The sequence below is a fragment of the Sinocyclocheilus rhinocerous genome, unplaced genomic scaffold, assembly GCF_001515625.1.
Source record: "Sinocyclocheilus rhinocerous isolate Xijiao unplaced genomic scaffold, SAMN03320098_v1.1 scaffold722, whole genome shotgun sequence".
Classification (NCBI taxonomy): Eukaryota; Metazoa; Chordata; class Actinopteri; order Cypriniformes; family Cyprinidae; genus Sinocyclocheilus; species Sinocyclocheilus rhinocerous.
The window spans coordinates 648,540-676,315 of NW_015638934.1; the positions used below are offsets into that span (position 1 = coordinate 648,540).

The following is a 27,776-nucleotide window of genomic DNA, read 5'->3' on the forward strand; positions in this document are numbered from 1 at the left end:
GAGTGTGTGTGTGTGTGTGTGAGTGTGTGTGTGTGTGAGTGTGTGTGTGTCTGCTTGTTTTCGTTAACTCTAAGCGTATACTTTGTGGCGGTGCGTATTAAAAGAATCCTGAGTGTTCCGTGTCATTTGTGGTCCCTAAAAATGCAAATCAGCATGCTGCTGCCCTGCGCTTTGCTTTATTTAGTGCATGTGAGTGCAGTCAAGCCCACAAAATCAGCTCACAAGTACACAAGCATGAAATACTGTGCAGATGATGTGTTACCATGTGACCAGGCCCTCAGAAATACAGTTTCTGTTCAGTGGCTTTGTCTAACATCTGTCAGCAGAACCGTGGCGGAGCTCTAAACCAATTTCACTATTTCAAATAACAGTTTTCTATGTGAATATCTGTTAAACTGTAATGTATTTCTGTGATGCGCAGCTGTATTTTCAGCATCATTACTCCAGTCTTCAGTGTCACATGATCTTCAGAAATCATTCTAATATGCTGATTTGCTGCTCAAGAAAAAAATATTATTATTATTAATATTTAAAACAGTTGAGTAAATTTATTTCAGGATTCTGTGATGAATAGAAAGATCCAAAGATCAGCATTTATCTGAAATCAAAAGCTTTTGTAACATTATACTCTGTACCATTCAAAAACTTGGGAGTCAGTAAATATATATATTTAAATTGATCAAAAGTGATTATAAAGATTATAAAGAAAGTTCATTCGTTTATAGTGTCACAAAAGATTTCTATTTCAGATAAATGCTGTTCTTCTGAACTTTCTACTCATCAAAATAACCTGAAAAAAATCTACTCGACTGTTTTCAACATAATAATCAGAAATGTTTGTTGAGCAGCACAGCAGCATATTATACTGATTTCTGAAGATCATGTGACACTGAAGACTGGAGTAATGATGCTGAAAATACAGCTGCTCATCACAGAAATACATTACAGTTTAACAGATATTCACATAGAAAACTGTTATATTGAATAGTAAAAATATTTCACAATTTTACTGTTTTTGCTCTACTTTGGATCAAATAAATGCAGGCTTGGTGATCAGAAGAGACTTCTTTAAAAAAACATTAAAGATCTTACTGTTCAATAACGTTTGAGTGGTCGTGTATATCAGAGCACAGAGAAAGCTCATCAAGACTTCTGTTACTCCTGTGAGCCAGGCCTTTACCATCAGTGCTGGTGAGGGCGAAGCTCTCGGCCCCAGCCTGCTTCTTCCCGCTCACGCTCTTGGGGAGCCAGTGCAGGTCGAGGGGGTAGATCTGGTCCTGGAGCTTGACGAGGACGCTGGTGTCGTTAGTGAGCAGGTTCCACCGGAGAATGTGGTGGTCGTCGCTGCAGGAGTACAGCTCATCAGCGCTGGTCCATCCCACGCAGCTCACCAGCTCTCTGTGTGCTCAGGGGTCAAGGGTCAACAAACAAACATCTCCTCTCTCAACAGTGCAGCCAACTCATTCTCAGCCGAAGTCCCTGAACGAAGGTCCATTTGTTGCTAAATGACGTTGTGATGTCACGATGCAATATTGTGTCACTACTAGGGGTGTGCGATATTGACAAAAAATTATATCTCGATATTTTATGGGATTTTATCGATAACGATAATTAGACGATATTTTGCTGAGTGTGTTATTGTGCATACGTACACATTTTTGAACGATTACAATTTAAGTCGTTTTTTTTTTATTAGCTAGTAAACAAGTAAAACTACACATTCTCAACAATTATGCTTTAAGCAGTGTATTAGTAGTTAGTTAGTATGCTTCACTCTAAGAAGAGTCTGTAAACATAGGGCACAATCTGTTAATATGGAGTAATATTTCCACAGGTTTCTTACCTGCGTTTTTAATTATGCATTGTATTTTGTGCTGTCGGGTTACAGGGTTACAACAGATAATGTCCTGGAAAATTACTAGCACCTTTTCCATTTTTCTAGATATGTTTCTTACAGTGTATTAACAATCGCAGGTACAATTGTATCATAAATGAACAATTACTCAATTATTATTATTATTGAACAATTGCAAACAGCAGCTAACTTAATTCACGTGATGTGTGTAGTGCTAGGCATCTGTGGTTTCCTCTCTTTGTGTAATTTGGATGGAAAATGTGTGCCTTTTTATCGTTTGAGTCTCTTATCAAAAGTTGCTAAAAGTTGCCAAATAAATTGTAAAAATAGCTACATTTGTTGCTAGGTGCTTTTGGAAGAAAACGTTACTAGGGTACTCTGAAAAGTTGCTAAATGTAGCAACAAAATTACTAAGTTGGCAACACTGTTTCTGAAAGTTCAAAATGTTTCTCCTTTGTTATGCAATGTTAATGGAACATTTCATTTGATCATTTTGCAAACATTACGAGAATGTTACATTTGTATGTTCTGTGAACGTTCTAGTAACATTTAAGATAATAATAGATCATTTAAGTAACATTTGTAGATGATCGTCCAACTAAAACATTTCAGTAAAAAACAAAAACACATTCTATGAATGATGTATAAATAATGTGTTTGTGCTAATGTTTTGAGAACATCACTAAAGACCAGTGCTGCATCCCAATCCACATACTATCCATACTAAATAGTGCTTGAAATTATACTGATTCAAATAGAATTACAAAAAGTGTCAAAAACTACAAGCATGGCGGATATGTGAGAGTGACATAAAAAAGGGGTTTGAGTGATCAATAATCAAAATCTATCTAACCTGATAGAACATTACTTGAAAAAAATATATATATATTTAATGTTATCTGCTTTATATTTCATCTGCAACAACACTGGTCTTTAAGTCTTAAATGCATCAGTCCAGTAGACAAGAAGATAAGTTATACATGCAGCTGAGGTCAAAAGTGAAAAAAAAACACACTTCCATGATGTACTTAAAGTGCTCTATTTTCACACACTAATTATGTACTTTATATTTATATAATGTATTTAGTTACCACTTGAACCCATCTTTCATACACTAGTGCACTACAAGTGGTGACTAAATACATTTTTAAATACAGAGAAAGTATGTTAAAAGCACATTTTAGTTCATATTCATGGTGTCCCGAAATAGCACAGTTGAGTACACTTAGGTGATCTCAAGTTTATCATAAGAAGTACTAAAGAAGCATTTTTAGCATATTAAGTACTAATTAGTGCGTGAAAATAGAGCACTTTAAGTACATTATCTATGGAAGTGTAGTTTATTTCACCTGGGTACACGTCTCGAGTTTCCTCTGATTTCTACTCTTATTCTTCTGTGATGATTATGATATTAATGATGATTGTAACCCATATGTCATAGTCACAACAACACGTTTATGAATTTATGAAGGGACACATGAGTCAGGAACACATAGAAAACAGTGCTAATATTTGGTAGCATGTTTCCCTTGGCTGTTTTAATAATAAATACATTTATTTAAAAACAACAACAACAACATTGTTGTGTCTAAAAACGACGCACGTGTTCCAATCATCATCACAGAAAAATAAGAGGTGTAATCAGTGACATCTCAATACTACCATGATATACAAGAGTTCATTACAAGTGTATGCAAGCTCGTATATGTACACATACAGGATGTTTTATATGTTAACGCTATGAATACGTGAAAATGTAAAGGATATGTTTGGGTTCCTTCAGCAGAGATGTTTTCAGCCGCATCCTTCAGCGTCCCTCTGATGCTTGTAATGTGATATTTCCCTGTTTTTAAGGAGAAATGGTGCTCTGAAATCATCGATCATGAATATCGTAGCATGAAGACAGGAGCAGAAACATGTTTACCTGACTGAAGGCGCCGTTGCCACGGAAACGCGTTAGCATGTGCCGTGCTAGCCAGCTAATTCTGACGAAATCGCTTTGAATGCACGAAATAATCTGGATGGTCTTCATGACGAACACTTCTGAGTAAACGCTAATCGCTTACATTATGTCTCAGTCTCCTTCTTATTTGTTATCTGGCTGTTTGCTTTCTTTGCAGTACACTAGAGAGTGAACTGATTAGACAACTGCGCCCCACATCTCGCGAGATGAAGTTCATTCAAAACTACAGCCATACTTCTCGCGAGATGTTCTGAGCTCATTCTATGAAAAATATTTTGTGTTTTTAATCTATCTAATCTCTGTATTTATTCTTAACGTTTTCGAATGTATTCAAATGTTGATGTATTTCTTACAGATTTACTAAAGTGCTTTAAAAAAGCTGTCTATGTTTTGTTAACGGTTTTTACTTTGTACTTGTTTTTCTTTAGCTACTTAATTTATGCTGTTTTTTTTTATACAATGCTTTTGAATTTAATTTTGAACATGTTCAGTGTGCCTTCTGCCACTAAAAAATAACTAAAAATAAAACTGTCCGGTCACGTGACGCGCGAGGGCGGCTGTGTTCCCATGAAGCACTGCGCGGCTACAACGGACTCGGGTTAGTGCGCTCAGTTTACGCGCCATTTACGAGTGTGTTTTCTGTCGAGGGAAGTAAAGAGCGCAGCTTTACCCTAGTTTTACTCTCTTAACTCGCAGTATACGCGAATCCGGCTGATAAATCGGAGTAATATCGACGAAAGCGAGGGGAATCAGCCGAATCAAAGGTAGACGATGACATTTATGCGGATTGTTTGTGAAGCGTCGGTTCCTCAGATCGCACGCACCCGTTTATTAACGTTAATGAATACGTTCAATAATTAACAGTCACATCAGGCGTTCAGAAACGACGACATGTTTCCATAATGTGAACTAGTTTAAGCCGATTTTATTGAAATGACGGCAGATTCATTCGTTTTGGTAATTATTATCCTGTAGCAACGCTTTTTCTTCGCTGTATGTAACGTACTAATTATGTCTCATTTCATTTAAAGTGAATCGGTTTGTTAATACACGTGTTATTTATTAGGCATCTTCTGGTTTGTGTCCGAGGGCCGTTTACAAACACATCGCTGTCATGTCGCTAATAAAGCTGTGAATATATTCGCGTTATTATTGTACGCAGGCAAAGCAAAGCATCTTGCTGTAACGTTAGTGTTACAAAACTCAGTCCATGTTTGAGGTCACTTGGGTTTGTGCTTGTGTAGTTTCACTAAACCGTTCCAAACGAGCTCGTTCGTAGTGAGTTGCTGCAGTGTTTTAGTTTCGTGATGAAGTTTAGCGCAAACGTGGAAGCTGTCAGCACAAACAGCTGAAGTGTTTCTCACAGTGTTGTCATGTGCGAGCTCTTCATCAGCTCACAAACACCACGTGTGTCTAAAGGTCGCGTCGTGTGCTCGGTTTGTCGTGTTGTAGTTGCCAGCTGTGTGTTTTGCTTTGTGTGAGCGGTGAAACCCCGACGTCAGTTCACAACACACACACACACACACACACACACACAGAGACACTTCACTGTGTTATGATGAGAAGCGACGAAGTTTTCACCACGTATGCAATGATTTGTTGTGATGTTTTTGTTCGCTGTGCGTCGTGTTCGTGAACAAAGACAGACACGAGCTGTGTCCCTCATCAGTGCAGACTAACCCGGGCTAATGTGCTTTCAGCTGCCGTGAATCATGCCTGCGAAAACCAAGAGCTCGACGGCCGCGAAGAGAGCGGCGGAGTCCGACGAGGAGCAGAGCGCCGCCCGCAGACCCCCGAGCGCCGCCGCGGAGCACGGTGAGACCGGTGTAGTGCCGGTGTTCGGGGAAGTGTCTTCAGACTGTCACGGGAGAAGCGCTGGTGTTTGCTTCTCATCCCGACACGGCTCTTTTGTTTAGTGAAGTCCGTTAGCCTGCTGCTAATGGAACTTAATATTCACTCGACTAAACAGCAGGAGTGACCTAACAGTGTTCAGGAGCAGCAGTTCTTCACATCTGCCTGACCCATCACACAAATCTTATTTGACAAACTTTTATATGTCGATAAAGTTTCATTTAACCTGAAGTTTTCTTCATATGTGACTCTGGAGCACAAAAACACTCATTAGGGCCAATTTTTTGAAATTGAGATGTATGCATCATCTGAAAACTGAATAAATAATCTTTCCATTGATGTATGGTTTGTGTCTTTGAATCAGCTGTTTTGTTTTTAGTGGAGTCAAGTTCACACTTTTTGCAGTTCTTCACACAAAATCATATTCCACAATGCAAGTACTTCACATGAAACTCAATGCAGTGTTATTAGTATCAGTAGTATGCTATTACTATACTATTAGTATCATTTACATATTATTATAGTTTTTGTTCATATTTTATTTAGTTTATTTTAGTAAACAAATTAGAAATGTTGGCTTAGCAACTAGCTGAAATAATTGTATAATAATTGTTATTTTTTAAAGTAATGGAAGTGTTTTTTTCTGGCTTTAGTCATCAGCAATAACCCTGTCTCAAACATCAGTTGCACAAATAATGCATTTATAATGAGTTTCAAAGTTAAACATCACATGCAGTGTCATTGAACATGCAGTAGAATTGAATGGTACATTGACACTTTAATTCATCCTCCTCCTGCTGGTGTCTGTTCACACTGAACTAAACTCACTCACAGGTTTGGTGTTTGCAGTAGACAATAAAACGGTGCTGTTTGATTTATATTTGTTAATTGCACCCTCTTGAGGACTGTTGATTTTGCAAATAATGCATTTATAATGAGTTTCAAAGTTAAACATCACAGTGTCATTGAACATGCAGTAGAATTGAATGGTACATTGACACTTTAATTCATCCTCCTCCTGCTGGTGTCTGTTCACACTGAACTAAACTCACTCACAGGTTTGGTGTTTGCAGTAGACAATAAAACGGTGCTGTTTGATTTATATTTGTTAATTGCACCCTCTTGAGGACTGTTGATTTTTAAAATATGGAATAATGATTTTCAATTTATTTATCAATTTAGACCCAATTAGTTCTTTCTTCAACTTTGGGGGGAATATGTTGCATTTCAAACCACGCAGCATGTTCTTCGTTTGAAAATTGTGAGATCTACCTTTACAATCAATGTTACTTGCTTTATTGCAGTGTCATTCAGACATTAAGAGTTATTATGTGTTAAAATACTTGTTGAGAGATGTTGTTTCCACCGTCTGTGATGAGTGTTGTACTGCAGCACCTCTCTTAGCTTCACTGATACTCTGACAGTAGTGTGTGAAAGTGTTCCCTGAAATGAGTTAACACTGTTTTCAAGATTCTGTTTAAACCTTTCTCTCATCAGCGCTTTTCCTGCATCATCGGTCCAAACGGCAGTGGCAAGTCCAACGTGATCGACTCCATGCTGTTCGTGTTTGGATACAGAGCTCAGAAGATTCGCTCGAAGAAGCTGTCGGTTCTGATCCACAGTTCTGACGCTCATCCGGACGTCCAGAGCTGCACTGTGGAGGTGCACTTCCAGAAGATCATCGACAAGGTGAGCCAGGCCTAGTGATGAAGAGCACACATGAACAGATTTCTCTGTCCACAGTAAATTCGGTTTCATTTTAAAGTCAGAAAATTAGAGGCCATAAATATGATTATTTTACTTTTAACTGGCAGTACAAATTATATCTACACTGTCAGCATTATACTTCTTCTTTATACATTTTTCTTTTATTTCTGCATAAATATCACACTTGCAGGGCCTTAAATTTTTAAATTAATTACCGAAATTCCGTTTCCCCACTTTAATTTTTTAAAGCATGATTCTCACCTAAATGATTGCGTGTTCACTGTGTTTGTACAATACATATTTTAAGCAGTTTGATGAAGAGTGCTTTACAAATGCGCTAAAAAATAAAGCTGACCTGATACTTTATGCTTATTAGTTAAGTTTTGTCTGCTAAATCATGTTTATATTATTAGAGAGCAGGGTTGTGCCGATAGATGATAATATCGTGTATCGCGATCTCACAGGCTGATGATATGACAATTGAACATATCGCCCAACACGATCAAGAGAGATCCTTTAGACTGCACAGCTTGGTGATTTGAGGGCATTTTTGTCACACAGTAGTAGGCCTGTCACGATAACAATTATTGAGGTCATGTACATATATTGCGCGATAAGTCGATATATTGATTATTGCGACAGGCCTACACAGTAGCCTACACAACGCAAGAAAGTTTGATTTCAGACTTGCATTGAGTTTGTTCATCTTTGTGGACTAATCTACTCCTTCAGCCTACACATATATAGTGAATAAATACTTGCAGGAAGGAGTAAAATTATGCACAATACCCAAAATGCTGTGCTGAAATTCAGGCCCTGATTTAGTTTTTAGTAGCATACTTGAATTGAGGGACTGCACTGCATATTTGTACTTGACAAAATCTGTTTGTCACATTGGTTGTTCGATGAGTGTTGCAAACCCCTGAAGTCTACCTGTCCCTGTTGTCCTCCTCTGTGTGTTCAGGAAGGAGACGACTACGATGTCATTCCCAACAGCTCTTTCTACGTGTCGAGAACTGCTGCCAAAGATAATTCCTCCTCCTATCACATCAATGGCAGGAAAGCAACCTTCAAAGATGTGGGCACACTGCTGCGCAGCCACGGCATCGACCTGGACCACAACCGCTTCCTCATCCTGCAGGTAATCATGTCACCGTCACCTCTCTTGAAGCGCTGCATGCTTTCATCTCTGCTGTTGGCCTCTCGTGTTTTCTGGAGAGTCGTGAACGGGCTAAACCGGGCTAAATCCACCTTAGACCGCTATAGCAGCGTGTCATGGTTTTCAACATGAGGGAAGGTGCAAACCATCATTTGCTGCTCTAGAGTTTTAAGGGACTCTCAAATGCTAAACCTAACAATTGCACAAGGCCTGTAAACATGGACTGTCCAAAAGGTCAGAGGTCAACATCTGTCCACTCTACCTTCCTCGCTTTAGCAGCACGTAAATATTGGTGTGTTAAAGTCAAGGCCAGCCCCGATATTGTGTGTGCTGCTTCAGTGAGGCAGGAGCCAGCCTCCTTCACTTCCTTCACATCATTCTTCACTGCGAGTACTGCTGTCATCTAGGGCCATGTTTGGACTCTCTTTGCACTGTTAACTCTTGTTCAGTTTATCATTGTAGCTGTTCTGTTCTGTGTGATTGATGTTAGATTGAAAAGTAGTCACACGGCTGTGTGTCTGTACTGTACTGGCTTGGGATGGGTGTCATCACGCGTCTCAACCAATGAGAGCATTGGAGTGGGCCTAAGACTGCTGCAGCGCTCACATGAAGGCTCCTGATAAAATTATTTAAGCTAAGCATCAACATCAACAAACCACTGTTCACTCTTATTTTTAATGCAATGTGGGAACCAGGAAGTTTCCGATAACACGTGAAGACAACAGAGAAGGGCTCTCGCTCAACACAGTGGAGTGCATCGTTTTGTTAACTTTGTGGTTTATTATTTTGAGTCGTTTGGGACGCGGTACCACACGGCCCTCACAATATATTGCTTAACCGTTTTCTCGTTTCTCTACTCGCTGCGTTGGGTCCCGCGATCGTGCAGGTCTCTACTCGGAAGGAGCCTGTTATAATGTTATGATCGAGGCTCTCGACTCTGAGCATAACTTGTTTTTCTATAACAAACTATACAATGTTCTATAAAAACGTTAATGCACTGGCAAATAGCTTTGGTTTTATATTTAATTACGTTAATGTAGAAATAGCCAATTTTAACTGCTACTGTGTGTAAAAAAAAAAGGGAAAAAAAGCACCGTATTAATTTAAAGAGTTTGCAAACCAAATGTTATTGCACTTTTGTTCATATAGCAGTATACTTTTAAATGAAAAAATTGCGCAATACACTACTTTTGAATTTATTGAATTGTGTGCATAATGCGATTAATCACAGAAAAATCATGTGCTTAATCGCAATTGAAAGATTTAATCGTTACCCAGCACTAATGTATACTTGTCATTTGCACTCATATATTGTTGCTCTTTTGTTAGTTTTGACTGCTTTTATTTTCCTCATTTGTAAGTCGCTTTGGATAAGTGTCTGCTAAATGACAATGTAAATATATATATTAGTCTAGCGAGTAATCATGTTTCCAGTAGGGATGGGCATTCCAAGCAAAAATAATATTTGAAAATCGCTGGGTATTATTAGATTATTATTCAAAAATTGCACCCATTTCCCGCATGCACGCACAAACACCCATAAATTAATAATTAATAATCAGCACAAAAACATTCATTGTGCTTAAATATCTGTTGTTGAAAGCTAAATTAAGGTTTAAAGGTCAACATGCATTGTGAGTATTTTATGAGAGTAGGAACTGTAAGGGGATAACAGCGTGTAATTGTCTGAATATAAATATCAGACGCTTCATAACCGCCTTTTACAGGATAAAGAGAAATGACAGGAAGACGTGACTGTGGTCAAAGTGAACATGTGTTCCTGCAGAACATTACTCTTACCTATTGGTTACAACTTAGTTTGTGATTTTATTCGTCTTTATCATCTTTATTATTTAAAATTTTAATTCAGAGTTTTAAACTATATTCACCATATACAATGCTTAATTTGTTAAAAACCTTACATACATTTGTTTAAATAAATTTATGATTTGTGCCACTGCTGCTCTAAACTAACAGTACTGGTGATTACCAAAATCATGTTTTAGCTTTCTGTATGGGTTAGTCCTCCAATATGCGTAAGCTCTTTAGTAACAGTAGTAGGCTGTTTCTAATGCTATAATATAATTATTGCTGTTATCTATGAAAGAAAGGCAGAGAGCTTTATAGTGGGTTTTTTTCAGATACCCAATTACAGTCAAAAAGTACATAAACAATGCCAGCAAGAACGCAAGCTGTTATGAAGGGCATAGGAGGCCTTTTTTGTTGTGTGAATAAATACAATTTAGTTGTTTGTTTATTTGCCCAATAAATGACAATAACATTTTTTTTTTATTTAAACAATTTTTTGACGGATTCCTAAAATGTGTTTTCTCTTTGTTATGGCAGGGGGTCTAATAAATTAAGCACTGTATGTTTTCATAGCATTCAGTTGGAACGTTTGTTTGAAGGACATTGGGCAGAATGTGGAATAGTTTGTTTTTGTAAAAAAAAAACTAAAATCAAAATAATCGTTAGTTGCAGCCCTAGTTTGGAAAAAAAACACCAAGTCTGTCCTGTGTGGAAATTATAAGCAAATAATTAAATTGTTTCGTTTTTAAAAATTTTTTATTAGAACTTATTTGTTAGAATTAAATAAACTATAATGAAGTTCTTTTATAATGACTCCCAGTACATTGAAGCTTTGAAAATAACTATAAATAAACTATATATCAATCGCTGCATTTTTTTTTTTCAGAAAGATGCAGTGGTAACCTTAACATTTTATTTTAAGATTTAACATTTGTAGATGGTCTAACGCAAAAGAGTTGTAAAAATTCTGAAAAGCTCATAATTTGTTTAAAAAATATAACATCTTACACATTCATGAATAAATCAGTATATATAAAATTATTTAATTTAAGTGTCATGTTTGTGTTTTTTATTTTTTTATTCATGTATGCGACAGCTTCTGACCTTTAAATCAAAACATACTCATGATTTTATGACATCAATTACTGCTTTATTTAATCAGAAACAGTCTAAATGTTATTTGTGTATTTTGCTTTCATTTTATTAGAAGTAGGCCAACAGCGCCCCCTACAGATTAAAACTCCTTACCGAAGAAGCGTGAGGACCCACTGCACGTGCTATTACTGTTTACTCTCACACACCGAACGCATTCTGTACTGCTTTCTCAGTTTAAATGCAGTGATCTTATAACAGTGAATGTAATCACCATTCAGGCAAAACTTTGCTTCCAGAATGAGCTGCTGACGTGATCTAATCGCTAGCACACGTGTGTTAACGTATTCATCTTATCAGCAAGACATATCGGCATAATTTTTCATATCGGGCCGATGCCGATATCTACATTTAAACCCATTATCGGCCGATTCCGATATCTGTCCGATAATATCGTGCATCCCTAGTATTTTTGCATTACTCCATGTTTGTTTGCTTTTGCAACAGAATAGCAGATTATTTTGCAGGTGACATGTAGGGACTGTTTAACATCTCACTGCTCAGCCTTGATTAAATCTGTGGAGATGAGAGGTGCATCAGACTCTGTGTGTGTAAGTGCTGTTGTGTCGTGTCATTGTCAGGGCGAGGTGGAGCAGATTGCCATGATGAAGCCCAAAGGACAGACGGAGCACGATGAGGGCATGCTGGAGTACCTGGAGGACATCATCGGCTCCTGTCGTCTCAAAGAGCCCATTAATATCCTGTGCCGGCGGGTGGAGCTACTGAACGAGCAGCGCGGAGAGAAGGTACAACAATACTGACTGAACGTGATCGTATGCAGCAGTATGGGTTTTAAATAGCTTGTAAAAGAGCCGTGCGCGTTTTACTTTCACTTTCAAATTCGCGGCAATTCGGCGGCAATTGCTTGAATTCAATCCAAGCTACTGAACGAGTCTCAGGGGTCATCATGAATTAAATTCAAGCAACAACAAAATACAACGTAGAACATAGAACTTTTATTAACAAAACAAATAAAAATACACCATACTATATGCCTAATATAAAATAACTAATAACTTGCACAAAGTTTAGGTATACAAAACTGAAGATCAGTAAACATTGTGGAACCAATAAATAAGAAACGAATGTTTAAAAAAAAATTCCAATATCACTTTAGATAAATGGCAGAAGTCAACAGGCTTTTCAGAATCCAAAATATTTTTAAAACGGGTGCGTTTGCATGTGTTTTGAAACTCTTGTCTGTCTCGCTTCTCCTCACATGATGAATGAAATCTGATCTGTAATGCTGCATTGAGCAGCCGCGCTCAGTTTTGAATTGTAGTGTCTGTTCTCTAACTGAACTAAATTATTTTTATTACTATAATAATTTATCATTTTTTAATTTATATAAAAATCTCTATAAAAATGTAACTACTACATGTTTCAAGTAACTTTTTCTTTATTTTAACCCTCTAGTTAAAGAAAATCCTGTTCCAAGTGCAGCACACATGAAGTGGTCAACATGTGAACTACATCTTGTACAAACTTGTCTTATACATATTTTTTCTATGCAATCATGGACGCGTTTGACTGTTGCGCTCGCATTTCTTGCATGAAACAGCTTTCTAAAAACACGCCACTCAAGTTAAAAGAACTTCACGCCCATCTTCTTGCATTTTTTCCTTTTCCACTGCCGCGTCGCATCTTTATTAATACAAAAGCACATTCTGTGTGAACTGCACCTCGCACTATATTCTACTTATCTTTAAGAAGAGGAACCTGCTCTGTCAGTTCTACGTGTAAGACACACGCACCCCTGTGAACAACTCTGAGTGACACACAGCTTCAGTTCAGAGCGTACTGCAAACTCAATGATTTCACACTGTGTGCAGTGAATTAGGTCCTCAGTAATGGCGTTGTGGTGTTGCTCCATCAGAGATGTGGAAGGTTTGGTTATTCAGAGTGACGTGTTGAGTTGTTTCTGCAGGCATGATCTACAGAAGCGTGTGTCGGCCAAAGAAGCTGAGAAACAGCAGATTCAGGAGGACACAAAGGAACTGAGTGACAAAAGCAGCCAGCTGACCGAAGAAATGAAGACCAAGAACGAGGAGCTGAAGGGCGTGGAGAAGTGAGACCTTTTCATCCCTCTAAAAGCCTGAATAATGCCTGATGCTTTAGTATTTGGGTGTCGTCTGCTGCTCAGACCGTTGTGTTTTGGCAGCTGTCTTATAGTTGAGGAGTGTTGTGGATGTTGTTTTTCCTCGGAAGGAAACTGACCAAGCTGACCAAGTTCATAGAGAGCCAGAAGGAGAAATTTACCCAGCTGGACCTGCAGGACGTGGAGGTGCGCGAGAAACTCAAACACACCAAGAGCAAAACCAAGAAACAGCAGAAGCAGCTTCAGAAGGACAAGGAGAAGGTGAGGCGTCCCGATCTGGAGAAGATGAGCAGCTCTGTAGCCTCTCGACTGTAGATCTTCATGAGCGCTTGTGTTCTGTGCAGCTGGAGGAGGTGAGGAGCGTTCCCGCGAGCAGTGAGAAGATCATCACGGAGGTGTCTGCTCAGAAGGAGGAGCTGGAGAAGAAGAAACTGGTGGAGGAGCAGAAGCTGGCTCAGGTGATGGAGAGCCTGAAGGAGGAGACCAGCGGCCTGCAGGAAGATAAAGAGGTGAGAGAATGCCTCACAGACACGGCATGAGTATGTGTGACGCCAGCCGATAGCACTCTATCATCTGAAACAAGCTGTCATGATGCAGTTAATACCAAAATGTGCACACTTCTTGATTTGTGCTGGATGCAAGAGGCACGTGAGCCTAAGTTTATTTGTACAGTATAGCACATTTCTACGGTAGCCGAGAAGTGCAAAACAAATCACAATTCTGAAAACAAAATAACAAATTACAAACGCAAATGCAAATCTAAAAAACAAAATAAGTCCGAAAACACAACGACAAATCAGACAAACCGGAAGAGGTAGGTATAGTTTGAGACAGCGCCATTGGTGTGAGAATAGATTACTCACTGCTGATTGGACGAGACATCTGTCAATCAAGGTATGCAGGAAGAACAGCAGAGTAGTGGTAGAAAGTTCAGAGATGGTCTTAAAGTAACACAGTTTAAATGTTTTATTGTGTGAATTGCCCTTACTATGGAGTAAAAAATATGAATGTACATTTACAACACTGTACTCTGTGTTATATTACCTTTGAATCAGAATACAAAAAATTAGTTAACGCTAATACGAGGGCAAACTGAAATGTAATGAATCAAATTTCATCAACACGGAGTTGGAGTTGCGGAGTTATACCAACCCTTAACACTACTCCAGTTTGTTTTTGAAATATAAACATTAAACCGGTGGTTGTATTCAAGCACAATAAATAATGCAGACAACAGGTTTAGTACAAATATAATGAATAAAGTTCATCAACAGAAAACAGCTCAGACTAAAAGATTGATCTTGAGATGTAAGAATCAGTGTTGATAGCGTCACACAGCTGACGTTTACCGGTTATAGTTTATCTATGGAACAGCAATTTTTGGTTTGGTTTGACAATTTATTTTTTATTATTTATTTGGCTAAAATTTTTGGTGCATAACTACTTTAAATTTGTTTAGGCTTTCTGTGTGTAAATAAATTAATCTGTAATTTATATTTTTTTTTTTGTTTTTAGAATTACGTTAAATGTAAACCGTTTGTTGCGGAATAAGAGAACTAAAACATGTTTGTAAACTTTTTTTAAATTTTTTTTCTCCCCACATTTACACTTTTGTATCATATCAGTATGTGTTTGTATACAAGTATTTTCCATTATTTCTGGGTGTAATAAAATGTGAGTTTCTCTCAGCAATGCAGTTTTGAGGTGTGAGTTTGTCTGTATGTTATAGCTCCTCCTCAGTCTTTGCTGCTTGTGTGTGGTGTTCCTGCAGAAGAAAGAGCAGCAGCTGCTGGAGCTGAGTAAGACGGTGAACGAGACGCGCTCACGGATGGATGTGGCTCAGTCAGAGCTGGATATCTACCTGAGTCAGCACAACACGGCTGTGAGCCAGCTCAACCAGGCCAAAGACGCTCTGCAGGAGGCTGTGGACACGCTGAGAGAGAGGAGAGCCGCCATCAAACACCTCAACCTCAGAATACCTCAGTGTGAGGAGCAGCTCAAGAAGGTCTGTGTGAAGACTCCGCAAGATTTCTCATGTCGTTTTTAAAGACGTTTCTTATGCTCATCAAGGCTGCATTTATTTGATCAAAAATACAGGGGGAAAAACTGTAATTTTGTGAAATATTATTGCAATTTAAAATGTTTTCTATTTTAATATACTTTACAATGTCATTTATTTCTGCTGTATTTCCAGCATCATTACTCCAGTCTTCAGTGTCACATGATCTTCAGAAATCAGTATAATATGCTGATTTATTATCAGTGCTGGAAAGAGTTATCGCTGCTTCATATTTTTTGGGATCTGTGATGCTTTTTTTAAGGGTTCTTTTAAACGTCAAAAAGAACAGTGTTTATTCAGAATGGAAAGTTTGTTACAATATACACTACTATTCAAAAGTTTGGGGTCAGTAAATTATTTATTTATTTATTTTTAAGAAATTAGTACTTGTATTCAGCAAAGTGATGAAAGTGATAGAAATCTTTTCTAGCAATACAAGTCTTTACTATTTTGAATAAATACTCTTCTTTTTAACTTTATTCATCAATGAATCAAAGAAAAAAAGTATCACAGGTTCCAAAAAATATTAAGCAGCCAAACAGTTTCAACACTGATATATTGATATTTATAAAACAGAGTTCCGGTGTGGAATAACCGTTTTAACCATAATTTTTTTTGGAATGACTGACATAACGTGCCTAACAATGCCCCTTAGCTGTTATAAATTCACTGTAAACCACAGCTTCACGGGAAGACCCAGAACATCGGTGTGGCCACATTCATCGGCCTAGACAAGGTGAGGAAAGGACATTGCTTGCTGGACCTCATTTCAGCGCTGGAGTCCAGTGCTGATGGTGTTTTGTGTTCAGATGAAAGTGTGGCAGCAGAGCATGGGCTCCATCTCCACTCCGGAGAACATCCCTCGTCTGTTTGACATGGTGCGTGTGAAGGACGAGAGCGTGCGGCCGGCGTTCTACTTTGCTCTCAGGGACACGCTGGTGGCTAGAGACCTGGAGCAGGCCACGCGGGTGGCGTTCCAGAAGGACAAGCGCTGGAGGGTGGTCACGCTGCAGGGGCAGATCATCGAGCAGGCCGGTCCGTTTACTCCCGTCTCTAGAGCACTAGGAAATCATTAGTTTCTACTCAATTCAGCTCCAGTTTTTCTGGGTTATGTTTTAATGGTTAAAATAAATACAAGTAATCAAAAAGAACATCTAATTCAACAATTAAAAAAATTAACAAATTACATTCTAGGGCCCTATGAAATATTTTTTTTTCTCTCAAATTCAGTTTTTCTGGATTATGTTTAATGGTAAGATTAAATATTAGTAATCAAAAGGTCTAATAAATTCATGAATCTTTTTTATCAAAAGTTTAACAAAAATTACAGTTTTAGGGCCCTATGAAATGTTTGTTCCTGTGTTTTCATTTTTTGTGGATCGTTTTAAAGGTCTTATTAATTAATTAAATAAATTAATTCAGTGTTTCCCACAGACTTGCACTCTATCTGTGGTGGCATGTATAGGCAAATTCATTCTCTGCCAGCAGGAGGCGCTGTTGGAGCGAGAGAAATAGAGGTTTCCCTGGTAATGGCTGTACACAAAGCAGTGCTGCGCTCGCAAACGCTGCTTTATCAGACATTACATGAAAGATGAAATGAAAATGACATCGAAAATGTCCTGAAGACAGTCGGTTTCCTTCAGAAATACAGTGATCTAAAAACAACCGCACCGGGTGTCAATTTTGAATTTAAATTTTGACTTCAACGCCTTTTGGGAAATCTATTTGTGCCGGTCAGTTTTGATATTGTAACGGGCGCCACAAATAAATCAATGTATGGGAAACACTGGAATTAACAAGTTTAACAATTTAATAATTTATTAATTTCTTCAATAATGGGGCCTTATAAAATGCTTTATTTCTTCAGCAATTCTGTGTTGTCAGTTTTAATATTTTTGTATTTGGTTTAATACAAATTCATGATCCGAAACGATGTTAATTAAATGAAGGCATAAAATATGAAATTTATTATTTTAAAATGCAATCAAATTAAAACTGTATTATTATAATTGTTTTAACAACATTGAGAAGTACATTTTACTGTACAATTAGTAATATTTCTGTTATAATTTGTTCAAGTTAAACCAAACTTTTATTTTGGCAGGTTGTAGTGAAGAGTTATACGAATTCCATTCCTCTGACTGGATTCTGTCTGTGTTGTGGAATCATGTGGCTCTACATGTGTGCATCTGGATGACAGTAATGAGCTCGCTCTCACGTTCACCCTCAGGTACCATGACTGGAGGAGGAGGACGAGTGATGAAGGGCCGGATGGGCTCCTCGCTCTGCGCTGATGTCACTCAGGAGCAGGTCAGATCACATGATAACTCAGACTTATGTGGCTCTTCTTCAGTGGAGCACAGCAGGACGTGTTTCCAGACGCGGCTCGTACAGTGGCTCTTAAAACTGTATTATGTGCAATTTAATTATTTGTATTGTACTGTTGTTATTGGACTTTATTTTTCAATTTGATCCATTATTTGATTAAATAAACATTTTCAGTTCCAGTTTTCGACACAAAGAAAACTTTAGTTTCGGTTGGTGCATCACTAGCTAAAGATGTGTGATTGTGCGCAGCTGGATAAAATGGAGAGCGAGTTGAACAAAGAGCTGACGCAGCTGCAGGACTGGCAGCAGAGGAAGCATCAGCTGGAGGAGAAGGTGCACAACGCCAGACGTGAGCTGAGAGACATGAAGAATACACTGGAGAAATACACGGCCACCATCCAGGTCAGACAGCACAGCTAAAACATCAGCGTGAACGTGTGAGCCCTGGCTTCTGTTAACCCCTGATGTGTGTTACAGAGCCTGACCGAGCAGGAGCTTCATCTCAAGACTCAGATCAAAGACCTGGAGGCCAATGTCATCTCCGCTGCTCCTGATAAAGCCAAGCAGAAGCAGATGGAGAAGAGCCTGGAGGTCTACAGGAAAGGTGCGTTTGTACATCATTCACTCAGTCCTGTCAGTCCATATCTGCATGACTTTCTTCTGAAAACACAAGGCATTCTGAGGAACATTGGGGTCTACTCAACATTGGACACTATTGTATGGACAAAAAGCATGCTGCTTCACAGTCTCATGTGTTGGCCGGTCGATCTGTTTGTTTTTCATGAAGACTTTGAGGCAGCGTCCACTAAAGCAGGAAAGGTGGAGGCGGAGGTGAAGAGGCTGCACACGCTCATCGTGGACATCAACAGCCATAAGCTGAAGGCCCAGCAGGACAAACTGGACCAGATCAACACACAGCTGGACGAGTGCTCCTCAGCCATCACTAAAGCCCAGGTGGCCATCAAGACTGCTGGACGGTCAGTAATCACTGCCACTGATGTTGATCCTGAGATAATTTATTTTATTTACTTTACAGTTTCACATCTCAAAAGAGGTCTGAGTCACAATTACACCAACTGGATGTAAAAGTATGGTGTAAACCCTTCAGATAAATATGAGACAAATGGAGAGCGCTCTTCTATAAAGAATCTTCTGTGAAGATCTCTTCCATCTATATTTGACCCTCTAACTCTAGCATTCTAATTATATTCTTAAAAAAAAAAGTGTCCCTTTTAGACTTGCACTCTATTCATTTACTGCTTGTTTTCTTAAAAAAAAAAAAACTAACACTAGCTTTTCTAATTTTTTTTTATTCTATTTGTTTTCTTTTTATTTATTATACAATTAACAAAAGCAAAAAAGGCCTCTAACACTAGCTTGCTCTATTCTTTTTCTATTCTGTTTTCTTTTTATTATATAATTAAAAAAAAAAAACCTTGCTGCGTGTACTGTGTTAAGCTAACTGAGACTTGTTATAGCACTTGTGTATCATTGCTCTTTTGTTGGTTTTGATTGCTTCTATTCTCCTCATTTGTAAGTCGCTTTGGATAAAAGCATCTGCTAAATGTTAATGTAATGTAATGTAAAGCAGCACTGCATATTATACTGTATATGCTGCTGCAGGGCTCCAGACTCATTCTTCCCACTTTCTCAGTTGGTTGCACGAGCACATGATTTGGTCGCAATTACATTTTTTTTTCTTTCTGCTACAACATGGGATTAATCAATGCATGCTGATTAACTTTTATCATAGTTTATAGTTATATGGAAGTGAAAGTGGTTAACATTCAACCCGTTCTTTTTCATCAGTAGGCCTAGTATTTGTGATTTGAATTTTGTGAACGGGAGATCCTCTTTTGCTGTGTTATAAGCGCAGGCTTAGGATGCTTTCACTTTCAAATTTGCAATCTTGTCACGTTTTACAAGAAGAGATCATTTTCGCTTACATCTATACACCTTTCGCTTTTTAAGACTAAAACAAAATATGGATTCATTGTTATTCTTAATTAAGAAGCACGACAACAATAAAACCGTAAGATACAATGACAAACTAGCTTACAAAACCTTTATTAACAAAAACGAATAAGATGAGGCATGGCACACACCAGGATGCATCAGGAACTGAGCTCTGCAGAGGGCCAGTCGGTTCGTTTCTGAAGTGAGTGTGGTCTTCTGATGTGTTAGTAATCTGAAGAAGTCCGAGGACAGCGTGTCTCAGCTGGAGAAGGAGATGGGAGAGAATGAGAAGCTGATGGAAGAGCTGACGGAGCAGCTGAAGAAGCTGGAGGAGGCGGCGGGAGAGATCATGCAGACGTACCAGCAGGCTGAGGTGCTTCTGTCTCATCCTCTCTCTCAGACGCTGAACACGTGAAGACGCTCGGTGCTGATGTCTGTGTGTGTGTGTGTGTGTGTGTAGGAAGCTCTGCCGGAGGTTCAGGAGCAGCATCGAGGAGTGCTGCAGCAGATCAAGGCCCTACAGGAGCAGGAGCACGCGCTGCAGAAGGAGTCTCTGAGTGTGCGGCTGAAGGTGGAGCACATCGACACGGCCATCGCTGAGTGCCACAACAAGATCAAACACTGGGAGAGAGAGGTACTGAGCCACAGACACACACACATCTGGAAACAGACTATTGACTGTATATTCCCAAAGATTTAGCTGATGCATTATATGTAATGTTTAGCTAACAATGTATAATCATGTAGCTCACTCATTAAGTTCCCTTAAGATCCTTTTTAGACTTATTTCATAGGAGAGATATTTAAGCAAGCTTTAGTGTCTGTTTTTAACTTCATTGGATTCCATTTCCATGTATCCATTTGTTCTTTTGTGCTGTTTTCTGTGTTCTGTGTGACCGCAGGGTAGGATGGGTGATATGGCAAAATATAAAACTTTTTTTTTTTTTGTCAATAAAAATTTTTTAACAACAACATGAATCAAGTAACTACTTCTTAACCATCTAGTTAAAGAAAGTTCTATTTCAAGTGCAGCACACATGCAGTTTAAATTTAAAACAAATCACAATACCTTTACAGAAAAAATGCATGGGATATGAAGGCACATACTGTACAAATTTCTTAAACGCATCATAGGTTCCAAAATTATAAGAAAAATGCAAAAATAAAACGTCAAGGCTATTCAGATTCAAAATGACAAAGTATAACTCCAGTGGACTACTATTAACTCTAAATGTTTTGTCAAAACGGAAAATAACAGCATCATGCAAACATGAAATATTGTACAGTAGTAGTTCTGCACAGGGTTTTCATTACACTGTTTTCTATGTAAACATGCGTTTAATGGTCGTGTTTGACCATCACGCTCACGTCTCTTGCATGAAATGGCATTCTAAAAATGCTGCGCTCAAGTTAAAAAGTTATTTTTAGAATATAAAATGTGAAAACAATTTAATGGTGGCAAAACATCAAATTTGAATTAATGGATAGAATGTGAAAAAATTCCGAGGCCTAGCCCATGGCTTTGGGTTTGATTCCTGTGCCATGTGCTGCAGGCTCTTCTTCCTGAGCCAGAACAACCTTGATTTGCTCGCCTATGGGGTGGTTTGTGTTATTTGTTTAAATCAGTCGAAGCCCGTACTGGCCCGTGCGCTTCCGTCTTCTCTCTGCGCTCACAGTCCTGTGTGTTTTAGGCCAGCAGGCTGTCGCTGCACCCCATCGATGGAGCTCCAGAAGAAGAGCTGCCTGCACTGAACCCAGAGCAGCTGGAAGACATCGGCAATCCAGACGTCATCAAGAACGAGATCGCTCTGCTGGAGGACCGCTGCTCCAACATGAAGCCCAACCTGGGAGCCATCGCAGAGTTCAAGAAGAAGGTACCAGAGATCCACTCGGTGTGGTCAGCCAATGAATGACGGCGTCAGCCCACTGACTTGTGTGTGTGTGTGTCTGTGTGTGCAGGAGGAGCTGTATCTGCAGCGGGTGGCGGAGCTCGATGACATCACCACACAGAGAGACGCCTTCAAGAGAGGCTGTGAGGACCTGCGCAAGCAGAGGCTGCACGAGTTCATGGCTGGATTCAACATCATCACCAACAAACTGAAGGAGAACTACCAGATGCTCACGCTAGGAGGAGACGCCGAGCTGGAGCTGGTGGACAGTCTGGATCCCTTCTCCGAGGGCATCATGTTCAGGTGTGTGTGTCTGCAGGTCAGCCATCTGTTAATGCTGCAATACCTGCACAGATTTTAACATCTGAACACCTTTTAAAGCACTAGTATGGCCCTATGATTTCCGTGATGTGGAAAATACGGACGGAATCCAGTCATAAAAACAAAATTTACTGTATAACAGAATTTGCAAGTTTTGGATGAATAAATCAAAAGTAGGCCGGCACACTTAAATCAAGACTAGTGTCTGTGAATTTTAAAGTCCCTGTGAAATCAAAATGACTTTTTTTTTTTTTTTTTTTTTTACAAAATACCGTGTTTAACCATTATTGTGCAGCCTTAATTAAAAGTGAAATAAGAGAAACTGGCCCAGCAGAAAATGTTGGTTGCCTGTGGCATCAGTCAGTTATAGTTTAGTGTTAATTATACAAACTTATTTTGACTTCAGTAGTATCAATATGTTAGTCTTAAGGTTATCTGTAATCCAGTGTGCTCTGAAACAGTGACAAAATTCACATTTTGAAGATATAAGCATTCATAGCTTACAGTTCGTCACTTCCGCCAAAATGGATCAACTATTTTTTTTGACGTCACCTTGTAATTCAGCTTCTCATCAAACTTTCTGACCAATCAAATGCTCTCTAGAATCCGAAGCGCCCGCCCCCTGCACTATAAATAGAGCTGAAGCGCCGGCTGAGATCGGTCACTTGTTCACAGTGTAGTATTTTCTGTACGGTGAATGGCACGTAGTGCACTATACAGGGGATAGGTAACGATTCAGACAGTGTAAATATGCAATTTTGTTTACTACACATACTGAAGCACGGTGATTTCATCCTCTGCTGCCTCAATATATGAGTACATGAACACATGAACATGATCTCTAGAACTGTCACTTCATGAGCATTTTGCCATTTCTTTTGAGAAAAAACTATCGTCACATATACAAACAGAAACTTGAAGGACTTCTCAGCAGCCAGTTAAAAAGGTTTGTTTTAACTTGAGTAAACGTGAAAATTTTAAATTTTTTTATTTTAATCAATTAATTAGAGATGCTTGTAATTAAGTTAATGAAACCATTAAAATTGGATCTAGAAAATTAATGGAAAACAAAGAATTTGGTAAAAAATAAAACCGAATTTGAGAAAAAAGCAATTTCGTTTAAACTTTTAATAAATTGCTGTTAAATTGTGTAAGTTTCATGATTTCAATTAATTAGACATGGTTTTTGATTAATAAAATTTAATTTAACCATTAAAACAGAGTCTAGAAAAATTAAAATGGAAAAAATTTAATTTTGGAAAAATAACCCTTTTTTTAATAGGGCCCTACACTAGGCTTGCAAATGTTTATAGAGGAAAAACTATGCCTCCGTCGCGCACTGACTGACTATCACACACTACCAGACTTTCTAAAGTCTTACTCTGTTGAGTGAATGATGTGTATGGTCCCAGTCTAGCCATCCTCGTGACAGCTTGGTGTGTTCTGTGCGTTCCCAGTGTGCGTCCTCCTAAGAAGAGCTGGAAGAAGATCTATAACCTGTCAGGAGGAGAGAAGACGCTCAGCTCGCTGGCGCTGGTGTTTGCGCTGCATCACTTCAAGCCCACGCCGCTCTACTTCATGGATGAGATCGACGCTGCCCTCGACTTCAAGAACGTCTCCATCGTGGCCTGCTACATATACGTACGTACACTTACCTGCCTTGTTTCCTGCGGTTAAGGCTCTTAACACTCACATGATGTGACCAGACATTTTTCTCCATAGTGAACACAAAACTGTTGCTCCGCATTCGATGTCTTCTGAGATGGCCTACCCTTTATTATTCAATACTGAATTAAATATACTAGTGGAAATCTGTCAACAGCCTACAGAACACTTAGGCCTACAAGAGGAACTTTTGCCTTTGCTTTTAACAAAAATACCACCACAAATACAACTAGACTAATATAAATCTCAAATATTAAAGTATTAAAGACAAGTAAACAGTCAGTAATAAAATAGGAACAAAAAAATAATTAGCAATAGCATAAATAAATACAACTGAACCAAATTTCAGGTACAGAAACTGTAATTAAAAGTTTTAAAACACTGCATAGTTTTCTTTTCATAAATAAAATGTAGATTAAAGTTATTAAATATTCAGTCAAGATCAGTGAAATCATATTAAAATGCGAACGAAAGGAATCGTTAAGCAGAATGTAAATGCACGCATCTTATTGAATACCCGGTTCTTGGCTATTTGGAGCCGGTTTTCGATACCCAATCCTACCTATGAAATGTTTTATTGTTTTTCCACCTTATGTTTTATTGTTACCAAATTCTGTTTTAGCATGTTTAATTATTTGAATGCATAAAAACACTTTTCAGTTATTCTTACAATATTTTTTTGGTTATGAAATGAAGGCATAAAACAATAATTTAAATTATATTTTCATTAATGAAAATTAAACTAATTTTATTTTTTGGCAAATAAAGGGGATTTACAATTACAATTAAACCTTTGAAGAAATATGATTATATGTTTTTAAAAAATAAGGTTTTAATAATTTTAGTAGTAGAATTACGTGTATTCTGCTGGACAATAGTAATGTATTTCTGCCACAATGTCTTCAAGTTAAACCGAATTTTGACGGGTTGCCGTGAATACCTTTTACATTTCTGTGTGTATATGATATGAGGATAGTTTACTCAAATGAAACGGTAAAATGCTGATGTAGTGACTCTCAGAGCAGTTCTGGAGATGTTGTTCATGTATTTATGTCCTCATTTAGAGAGACAGCAGATGCTAAAAACACCGCGAGCGTCACACGCTTCAGTATGTGTGTAGTAAACGAAACCGCACGTCTACGCCATTCATTCACACAGAGACACGCAGAAATGCAGGATTCAAAATTAAATAAGTCTTTTTGTGGCTTAATATTTACAAATACTAGTCCATATCGTGATTTGATTGAAGTGTAATCACCTATTTTTGATGAATGCATCCCAACTTTGGTAAATTCCGCAACATTCCGCATTAAGCTGTAAATTCCTTTCTTATAACTGGATTCCGCCCACGTTTTCTGCATCGCGAAAATCAAAGGGCCCTGAAAACGGTATCATACGGTACAGTATATTTATCGACAGTACACCTCTATCAATAATGATAGAAAAAAAGTGTAAACGTAAGTGACGTTGTTAAATTTTAATGTTTTGTTAGTCTAGCCCACGAGACGCGCCGCTGCTGCGTTATTCATTCAAAATAATAGAGAAATATAGTAGCTCAATGTGGAGAAGATCTTGATTAGGTTAAAACCGAAACCAAGCCATTCACACAGAACGCATATTCAGTGCATTTTTTAGACGGACAATTAAGACTGCTGCTCTCACGTCTCACACAAGCAGAGGTGTGAAGAGTAACTAAAAACCATACTTGAGTAAAAGTACAGATACCATACAGTGACAATTACTCCACTACATGTTACAAGTCACCAATTCCAAAACAACTCGAGTAAAAGCCTTAGAGTATCTGATTTTAACAGTACTTAAGTATTTTACTTATACTAAATATAGGCTCAAAGATGCACTAGTCAAAGAGACATGCTAGTTAAAAACCGTAACGTTGTGGAGAAGCTGCGGGAAACAGGCAGAAGCAAGCATCTATGTGCTGGTGTTTCATGGAAAAACTAGAACAAACAATAAGGAAAAAACCAAAGGTAACAAAGAACAGAATGACTGGCAAACAGACAACCATTACATTCAACAACTCACAAGGAACCAAAGAAACACTAGGGCTATATATACACACGGGGTTAGACAAGCTGAACAAGATAAGACACACCTGGGGAGACTAATCAAGGGGAACCAATGAACAAATGGACTACAAACTGACTACAAACACCGCGGGAGACAGGAAGTGACATAAAAGTCCAGGACAAGGCACAGAGAGCATGAAACAAAAAGGTCTCTTCAGTATAATGGATAAATAAAATATTAAGTACAATTCATAAAGACAGTCACTTGCTTCATTCCTGAATGATTCAGCCGTTCGAACGAATCAATTGAATGAATGATTCAGTGATAAAATCAGTGACTTACCACCACCTGCTGGCGGATTTAGTTTCATTTTTAGCGTATAATTTCAGTTATTTGAATCATATTTTTGTTCAATATTTTCTATTTAAAACATTAATCTCCACATGAATGTATGAATTTAATTGCACTCATGCCACCTCTGAGCCTCATTAAACGTCTGAAAATGTACCTACAAGCCACTTTTGTGTTCTTCTGTGCCACCTCTGTAGTACAAATTAATTTATTAATACTAATTTCATATGATTGGTAACTTATTTGTCTTATTCTACTTATTATATTGCAGGGGTTAAAGCAAAAAAAATCTTTTGACTGAATTTTTTTGAAATTTCGTCTCTATTGTGTAAGTGATGATTCCTGTGTCAACTGTGCAGCGTGCAGCTCGCTTATAGACAGACGCGATGTGGTTTAAAGCCATTTGCGCATTTTGAGAGAAAGAGCGCGCGGTGATTCACTCTCGCTGTTTGTGAAATTATGTTTCACAGAAAGTTTTCAAATTACTTTATAAGTTATTTAATGAAGAAATATGAAGGAGTACATCACCTTCAGCATTATAATGATTTCACCCGCGCCGGACAGAGACTGAGACGTGCAGCTGCATGTCGAGCCAAACCTTTTTAGAGACCGCCGATCAATCATCCCAAAGCGATTATCGGCCGATAGTGATCGGTAGCCTATCAGTCGGAGCACCCCTAGTGAACTGCTTTGAACAAGTTCAGGAAAACTATCATCAGTTATACAGAAAATCAATACAATGCTTTTCTGTTTTTGCCCCCTAATTCTAACACATTTGCTGAATTTTCCCACATTATTGCAGGAGCAAACCAAGAACGCTCAGTTCATCATCATCTCCCTGAGGAACAACATGTTTGAGATGGCCGACCGTCTCATCGGCATCTATAAGACACACAACACCACCAAGAACGTGGCCATCAACCCCAAAACCATCGTCCTGCGCCAGATCGAGACGGTGTGAGGAGAGCAGATACTCCAATCACTCGTTTGTTCTGATGGTTTGTCTGTTCATCACTTCTCTAAACCTTTTATACGTCTCATTCGTTCTGCGCTCTTGCTCTTTTATTGTTTTTAAATAAAAATGCCTGTTTTATACTACATAGTAACACATGGAATATTATCATGCTTTTACTGCACTGCAGTCGAATATTTTAAATAAACATTAAATGTGGCGTTTTGAGTTTTGTGATACTTATGTCTAAACTAAAGCACAATCCTGTTCAGCCTCACGTTTGAGTTTACGTGATGAACTGCTGAACAGCCAGAAGAAAGCATCGGTCCAGAACAGTTTATTCATCTTCAGCTCTGAAACTGTTCAATGAAATCAGGAATGAAATGAATCTGAAAGAGCAAAAAGATGCTCAAATTTTAGTGCAAATAGTAAGTGGTTTTAGTAATCATTTGTAGTAGCACAAAGAGTAGAAAAAATTAAACATGAAAAGTTCACTGTATATCGTAGTCATAAATTTATAACGGTGATGATTTTTTTTTTCTTTTTACATTAAACACATTAAATATTACATATATGTAATATAATGTGTACTTCCATTACAGGTTTAGGTCTTAAATTTCATACAAGGTGGTA

The 27,776-nt window shown here is 38.3% G+C and overlaps 2 protein-coding genes across 2 annotated transcripts in view; one reads left to right on the forward strand and one right to left on the reverse strand.

The window, feature by feature from the left end:
• ift80 (intraflagellar transport 80 homolog (Chlamydomonas)) overlaps positions 1-4,015 on the reverse strand; it is a 43,641-nt gene extending 39,626 nt beyond the window's left edge. Inside the window, exons 1-3 of the mRNA XM_016565381.1 lie at positions 3,780-4,015; positions 3,623-3,698; positions 1,181-1,402 (exon numbers count right to left, since the gene is read on the reverse strand). Coding sequence (XP_016420867.1) covers positions 1,181-1,402; positions 3,623-3,659 — 259 coding nt within the window. The 5' untranslated portion in view covers positions 3,660-3,698; positions 3,780-4,015. The remainder of the gene's footprint in view (positions 1-1,180; positions 1,403-3,622; positions 3,699-3,779) is intronic.
• A 3,007-nt stretch (positions 4,016-7,022) lies between these two features.
• LOC107750116 (structural maintenance of chromosomes protein 4-like) lies at positions 7,023-27,337 on the forward strand. The gene is made up of 22 exons (XM_016565382.1): positions 7,023-7,040; positions 7,140-7,358; positions 8,341-8,517; positions 12,078-12,242; positions 12,524-12,528; positions 13,158-13,235; positions 13,424-13,564; positions 13,705-13,855; positions 13,939-14,103; positions 15,366-15,599; positions 16,336-16,389; positions 16,463-16,688; positions 17,884-17,963; positions 18,231-18,383; positions 18,459-18,585; positions 18,769-18,958; positions 20,166-20,310; positions 20,398-20,571; positions 21,629-21,811; positions 21,897-22,129; positions 23,605-23,788; positions 26,994-27,337. The coding sequence occupies exons 1-22, from the start codon at positions 7,023-7,025 to the stop codon at positions 27,150-27,152; spliced, it is 3,261 nt and encodes a 1,086-aa protein (XP_016420868.1). The 3' UTR covers positions 27,153-27,337.
• Positions 27,338-27,776: the final 439 nt, after the last annotated feature.